Source organism: Dromiciops gliroides, chromosome 5 (genome assembly GCF_019393635.1).
Source record: "Dromiciops gliroides isolate mDroGli1 chromosome 5, mDroGli1.pri, whole genome shotgun sequence".
In the NCBI taxonomy this organism is placed as follows: domain Eukaryota; kingdom Metazoa; phylum Chordata; class Mammalia; order Microbiotheria; family Microbiotheriidae; genus Dromiciops; species Dromiciops gliroides.
In genome coordinates this window covers 67,176,121-67,184,001 of record NC_057865.1, presented here as the reverse complement: position 1 = coordinate 67,184,001, position 7,881 = coordinate 67,176,121, and the positions used below count along the sequence as shown (strand labels likewise).

The 7,881-nt window shown below is 42.6% G+C and overlaps 1 protein-coding gene across 1 annotated transcript; it reads right to left on the bottom strand.

The window, feature by feature from the left end:
* Positions 1-6,519: 6,519 nt before the first annotated feature.
* On the bottom strand, positions 6,520-6,834 carry LOC122728717 (myosin light polypeptide 6-like). The gene has a single exon (XM_043967514.1). The coding sequence runs from the start codon at positions 6,832-6,834 to the stop codon at positions 6,520-6,522; it is 315 nt and encodes a 104-aa protein (XP_043823449.1).
* Positions 6,835-7,881: the final 1,047 nt, after the last annotated feature.

Sequence of the window (7,881 nt, the reverse complement as noted above, 5' to 3'; positions counted from 1 at the left end):
CAGAGCCCTCAGCTTGGAGTCAGGAAAATCCAGGTTCAAATCTAGCCTCAGACACTTACTAGCTATGTGACCCTGGGCAAGTCACTTCACCCTCTTTGCCTCCGTTTCCTCATCTGTAAAATGAGCTGCTTGAGAAGGAAATGGCAAACCACTCCACAGTATCTTTGACAAGAAATGAGATGACAAAGAGGCAGACATAACTGAACATAACCTAATAACAAAAGTGGAATACTTCCTTCTGAAAAGGGCAGGCAAGATTTTTTTTCCCTCATAGGGTCAAAAGTGTGATTTATAGTTACCCTTCCAAAAGGATGACACCATTCTCAAACTTGGTCATTCCTTCTTCCACATAAATACATACTGCAGGGAAAAGCAGGCTAGAGAAATACAGAGATAGCTCAGAAGAGTAGAAATCATATTATTGAATATTTTTAGAGCTCAGTGGTAGGGGAGAGATGGGTAGGGAAGAGAGAAGACCAGTTTGCTGGCCTCTGGCCAGAGAGGGGACACACAGCTTGCGTGCTAGCCAACAGAAGAGTTTTCTGCCCCAGGGCCTCCTTGGCCCCAAAGTCCTCTAAAGCAAGCAGGTGGGCCATGGGAAGGGTGTAGCTTAGCATTCCCATTTCTGTTTTATCACAGTAGACCTTTGTTGCCTTATTAATGGAGATGTCCAAACATTTCCCCAGCCATTGTTGCTGTCAATGGTATTGAGCACTGACTTCTTCTGTGTTTGGTCTTTTGTCAAGTTTCAATGACAGTAGCCTGTTTGCTGATGAGAGGCTCATAGGAAATGAGCAGGAAGGACTGACCCAGGGAACCAAGCTCTCGATAAAGCGTGGGAGGCGAATACAGAAAATGTTATTTAAATTCATTTCTCCAGGATCTTTCAATGGACTGGGCTTAAGGACCTTGTCTTAACCAGGGTTCTAATTATTATAAAAAGAGCACGGGGGCAGCCAGGTGGTGCAGTGGAAAAAGCACTGGCCCTGGATTCAGGAGGACCCGAGTTCAAATCCAGCCTCAGACACTGGGCACTTACTAGCTGTGTGACCCTGGCCAAGGCACTTAACCCTCATTGTTCCGCCAAAAAAAAAAAAAAAAAAGAGCACAGCTTGTATTTAAGTAGCAATACACTACCATGACCATGATAATGACAGTGACATGTCCCAGTTCTCAAAGCACTTCCACATGCTCTGTCTCCTCAAAGCATCCCTTAGAGATAGAGTATACAAAAAAGGACATTGAGGCTGGGAGGGGTGGTCACCTGTCCCATAAATAATAAAATTCCAACCCAAGTCTTCAGAGGTCTATTTCAGTGCTTTTCATTCACCCTTTGAAAGTCTTAGAAAAGGAGCACCTCTCCCATTTTATGGCTGGGAATCCTGAGACAGTGTGAAGTAAAATTGTCTTTTGTAATGTCAGAGGCAAAGTCACAGATAAAATTTATCTCGTCACATTGATTGAGCTTCCTGTAGCAGATTTATAGGACAAAATGGCAGGGGAGGATTGTCCAGTAGGGAAAGGAGGGGGCTGCATCCCTGAACTAAGTATCTACAATGATGAAATCATAAATCCATGGGAATATTTAAAAATGATCAAGGTATACCATATATTATACCATAGGTAGCAGGATGGCTCATCATTAGGAAAACAATTAGCACAATCAATGGTATCAATAGAAACAAGAACATCAAATAAGATTATATCAACAGATGCAGAGAAAAGATTTTGACAAAATACAACATTCATTAATGCTAAAACATTAAATGCACAGAAACAGAAAGAGTTCTCTTTCAAATACATTTTATCTGATGCTGGCCTCAGATACTTACTAGCTGTGGGACCCCAGCCAACTCACTTAAACACTATTTGTTTCAACTTCCTCATGTGTACAGCAGCTACTCAGAAATTAAGGAAGCCATTTACTACCTTGTGAGGACAGCTAGGTGTCACAGTGGCTAGAGTGCCAGACCTGGAGTCAGGAAGATTCCTGATTACAAATCTGTCCTCAGACACTTACTAGCTGTGTGACCCTGGGCAAGTCTCTAAACCCTGTTTGCTTCATTTTCCTCATCTGTCACATGAGCTGGAGAGGGAAATGGCAAACCACTCCAGTACTCTTGCCAAGAAAGCTCTAGAAGAGATCAGCAAGCATTGGATCCTACTAAAATGACTGGACAACCACCTCATCTGTAGAATGGGGGTGATAGTATTAGCCCTACCTCCCAAGGTTATTGTAAGGATCAAATGGGATAATAACTGTCAAGTACTTAGCACAGTGCCTGGCACAGAGTAAGTGCTGTATAGATGCTATTTATGATCAGAATCATTATTGTTATTAGACATAATATTAGAAGTGCTACCTATAGCAATAAGAAAAGAGAAATTAAGAAAAAACACCAGCAAAAAAGAGACAAAATTAGCCCAATTTGGAGATAACATAATAATTTATTTAGAAAACCCTAGAGAAGAAAAAAGAAAACCCTAGAGAAACAATTAAAAAAACCCACTAATGAATTAATACCTTTAGCAAAGTATCAGGATAAAAATAGTTGATAAAAAGGATTAGCATTTTTCAATATTTCTAACCAAAGCACAAAAGAAAAGATGGAGAAACTTCATTGTAAATGACTGCTGCTGCTGTTGTAAATGTTGTCCTTCATTTCCAAAGAGGACCATGACATTAGGTGAAGTCATGACTTGCACTGAATGGGATTTAAGTGAGGGAGGGCTGTGCAAGGTCACCAACCTCTTTCTCTTCTCCAGAGCTGGTGGGAAGATATAGATCGGGGGCAGTTAGGTGGCTCAGTGGATAAAGCATTGGGCCTGGATCAAGGAGGACCTGAGTTCAAATCCGGCCTCAGACACTTGACATTTACTAGCTGTGTGACCCTGGGCAAGTCACTTGACCCTCATTGCCCTGCCCAAGCAAACCAAAAACAAAAAACAACTGGAAAACTGAAGATATAGATCAGGATGACTGGAGATAGCCCCAGATGTTTAAGGCAATTGAGGTTAAGTGACTTGCCCAGGGTCACACAGTTAATAAATGTCTGAGGTGAGATTTGAACTCAGGTCCTCGACTCCATGGCCAGTGCTCTCTCCACTGTGTCACCTGGCTGCCCCTTTGTAAATGACTATAAAATGCATAAAGTATCTAAGAATTAATATAACACAAAACACTTAAATACAATGACCTCTGCTATACATAGGGATTGTCACACACTAGATCATACCATTAGTCACATACATTCCACTTCCTTAATTAGAAACTCTGACATTCCCTTATCTTATCCTACCTGCCTATCATTCCAGCTCTCCTTATGTCTCTCTCCACTCCCCCACCCCAACCCGAGACCTCCATTCCCTCCAATCCTTGGTACTTGCTCATTATTCCTGCTCTGTCTTCACTATCTGCTTCAACCTCAACTTAATAATCAATCAAAAAATCAATAAATGTTTATTAAGTTCCTACTATATACTAATTCTCTGTGACATCCATTTGGAATTTTCCTTGCAAAGATAACTAGCGTAGTTTGCCATTTTCCTTCTCTAGCTCATTTTACAGCTGAGGAAACTGAGGCAAATTGGGTTAAGTGACTTGTCCAGGGTCACACAGTAAGTGTCTGAGGCCTGATTTTAACTCAGGAAGATGAGTCTTCCTGACTCCAGACCCAGCACTGTATTTATTGTGCCACCCAGTTGCCCTCAACATTGATTAAATCTGTACTATGTGTCAGACATTGTGTCAAGTGCTGAAAAAACAAAGATAGACAAAAGCCAGTCCCTGTGAATGTTAGTCAATCATTCTGCTGGTTTGTCTTTTCAAATGCTATTTGGGAAGTTTAAAACATCCAAAGAAAATCATGTTAGGTTTGCACCTGAAATTGGGCCCTAATATCACAAGGAATCCTACACTGGTGATTTGCCAGAGTTTGGAATTCTTCCCTGGGTCCGGCCTTTCTTCTCTCCTGGTTTATAGTCTTGGCATCTCCCATGCCTTCCTCCCTTTTCTCTCTTCCTTTCCTTTCCAGCAGATGGCGATCACGAGTGGCCAGCCTTTCCCCACCAGATTCTCTCGTTCACAAACAGACCACTCCTTTCCTTTCAGTTTTGTAATCTCAATCCCTTTTAACTTGTCCAGTTCCTCTCTCCTTCTCCCCATCTGCCCCCAGGATATCAAGACAAAGCTGGAACAGCCTTGTCCCTGCAGTTGTTCCAAAAGAAACAGTCACAAGGTCATGTCCTAGGGAAACACTGATTTAAGAGATGGCCTTTCTGGGGAAGGATCATGAACTGAGGGTTGCTTAGAAGCCATCTAATCCACCTCCCCCCCCCCCCATTTTACAAATGAGGAAATGGAGGCTTAGAGAGGTGAGCTGAAGTCTAAGGTCAAACCGGTTGTTAGTGGTAGAGAAGAGCTTTACACTCCGGTCTCCTAGCACCCAATCTAGCTGTCCTTCCATTCCACCATTTTTAACATTTCCCAGGCTCCTTTTCGTGTACTGAACACGTTGCTGGGTACTACTTACTGTTTAGGGGCAGGGGTGAGAGATGTTTGGTAAATAGGAGCTAAAGCGGGAGGAGAAAGTGCTGTTTTCAATGGCCTCGTCCACCCTGGAATCACTTTTCCTTTTTTAAATAAGTTTTTAAAGACAAGAGCTACCTCCGGTGCTAAGCCACAAGAGTCTAGCCTAAGGAATATTCTTACTTTATTTTCCTCTCCTACAAGAGACAGCAACCAAATTGGCAGGAAGAAAATGTGAATCGGGAGGTCATTTAGCCATTCCAAATCTTTCTATGAAGTGACAAGAATGATTTTCAAATAAATAAACTAGTTCAATGCATGTCCAGTGAAGTACAATTATCCCTTCCACATTGTGACTTTCCTCATCGCATTTTCCATGTATGAGGGGTCAGCATAAGAAATTAAATGGGAATTTGGGGGGAGTTTTGTGGATGCTGCAGACCATATGGGAAGGCCAGCAGACAACAGAGCCAATGACCAAATACTTAACTCGGATTGTACAATAAGGTACTGTACACACCCCATAAAAGAAAAAGAAAAAAATCAGGCTTCTCTAGTATGAAGGAAGGGCCAAAATTTTTTATCCAGATATTCTAGATCGTGGGGGAAGAAGAGGGTGTCGCAGCCCAACCCCTTCAATGTGGAGGGGATAACTGTGGTCACCTGGAGAGCCTATACACTTATTCCAATGATGTTTCTGTCAGTTGTACAAAGCCTTCTGGGAATTCTCCTTTCAAAATTACCTTGAGAGCTAGTTTATTAGTTTTAAGTTTGTAGGTTATAAGGAGAAAACTAACTTCATTATTCAACATTCTTGTTTTTCAAAAATATCCTACAGATTATTATTCCATTGGTTATTCATTTTGTTCTCCAGATTTGGTTTCCAACACTCACGTTTACCCTCCCAGAACAAAGATGCCACTAGAATCAAATTCAACAAATGTGTATCAAGAGCCTACTATATGAAAGGCTCTGGTGATACAAAGACAAAATAAAACCATTGCTGCCCTTAGGGAGCTTACATTGGACCATAATGTAATTCACTGGAACCACTGAGAACAGTAATAAAGAATGTGCTTTGGGCTGTTCCCAAATCGTTTTAAGCACTGGCCCCATCACTGGCTAGCATCCTAAGGTCATAATTGAAAAGGACATCATCTACTGGGATATATAAATTGTAATTGACTGGCTGATCTCATTTCCATCCAATCACAGCTTATATATACACTCCTTTGCACTGGTAAGACTTTGAGAGAATCACAAGGTAGCAATTGTTACTGAGTCATTTCAGTCATGTCTGACTGTGACCCCATTTGGGGTTTCCTGGGCAAAGATACTGGAGCGGTTTGCCATTTCCTTCTCCAGCTCATTTTAGAGATGAGGAAACTGAGGCAAACAGTGTTCAGGGACTTGCCCAGGGTCACCCAGCTAGTAAGTGTTTGACAGCAGATTTGAACTCAGGAAGATGAGTCTTCCTGACTCCAAACCCTGTGCACCACCTCATAAAGCACCAAAGGACTTCCTTAAATTTGCACGTTCTGCATTTCTAGCTTCCTTACTTAAAGGAGAATACGGAGACATTGGTTTTTGTTTAGTTTTGTTTGGGTTGTTTTTTGTTTTCTTTTTTTTTTTTTTAGGAGCAGTTAGCAAGTTATTTGGTGAAAGCAGAGAGCAGGTAGGCCAAAGAAGACGTGTGGTGGGGGTTGGAAGGAAGGATGTTGGTAACCCTGACAATGTAGTTAGTTGCTTCAGGGGTGAGGGGATCATTTTCTTTTTCTTTTTTCTTTTTTTTTGGGGGGGGGGTCAGGGCAATGAGGGTTAAATGACTTGTCCAGGGTCACACAGCTAGTGTCAAGTGTCTGAGGCCGGATTTGATCTCAGGTCCTTCTGAATCCAGGTCCAGTGCTCTATCCACTGTGCCACCTAGCTGCACCCTAGAGGATTGTTTTTACAGAGAAAGGGGATTCTTTGCTGAAAGGGGACTTTTGGTCTCAGCCATTCAGCACCATCTGGACTAGCTCTTCATAGCTGATACAACTGTTGCTGTCCTCATGCCCTGACACCAACACTTTCACTTCTTCCTCTGTCATCTTCTCACCAAGAGCAAGGAAGATGTGCCATATTTCAGCTCCCATGAATGTGACGTTCCCTTCCTTATCAAACACCCGAAGCCCCTCTATGTAGTCTTCATATGTGCCGTGGTCCTTATTCTTTGCTACAGTCTGCAGCATTGGTAGAAAGTGTTCAAAATCCAGCACCTTCACATTCATCTCATCCCTCTTGGGATTCCCTAAGACCTTGAGCATCTCAGCATTGGTGGGGTTCTGGCCCAGGGTCTACATCACGTCCCTACGCTTGCTGTGTAAGATCTTTGAATCCCCCTGTGTGGTCAAACGTCTGGAAGGCCTCCTTGAACTCAGCAGTCTGTTCTTCCATGAAGTCACATCTCTTGGCTGTGCAGCTTGGTCATAGCGCTGCTGTTGCTGCCGCTTCCGCTGCTGTATATAATGGCTCCTTCTCTCTCCCCACCTCCAATCTCAAATATGGAAAACATTGTGCTAGAGAAAGCCACTGTGATGACTCCAAGGGAAGAAAGTAAGATATATGAGAAAAATATCAGAATAATTAGGTTCATTTCACTTTTTAGGAAAAAAGAGTGAGGCAAGACTAGATTCAAGGACTTGCAGCATGAGGATATTGCTCTGAACTCAGTGGAAAAATCAAGTTGAGGGATCAGAATAAATGAGAACCTTAGGCAGCTTTCTAGGCAAGGTATCTGATTTCTCTAGGGAAAGACCGATCTCCAGTTTCCTCACCTACACAATGAATTTGAATTTGGGTCTTTGGTCTAATCATTTATGTCATATTGCCTTGGACTAGTCGAGTTCTATGATTGTCCAATGTCAGTTAGAGTTATGCCATAATTCAGAGCCATAACTTGCAATTTTTACACTAAGGGAAAGTGATAACATAGGGTGGGTTCACCTGGATGGAGCCCAGGGGGAAAGGGTACAGTCTTCTTGTTTGTTTGTTTGTTTTTGGCGGGGCAGTGGGGGTTAAGTGACTTGCCCAGGGTCACACAGCTAGTAAGTGTCAAGTGTCTAAGGCCAGATTTGAACTCAGGTCCTCCTGAATCCAGGGCCGGTGCTTTATCCACTGTGCTATCGAGCCGCCCCCTAGGGTACAGTCTTCTACATTGGAAAGACTCAGGTATCAAGAGACCTAGGTTCAAATCCCTCCTTTGATGCTCGACATCTGTGTGACCTTGGGCAAGTTGTGATCTTTCTGGTTGTCAGTTTCCTCATCTATAAAATGAAGGAATAGAACTCTTTGATGTCCCTTCCATCTCTAGA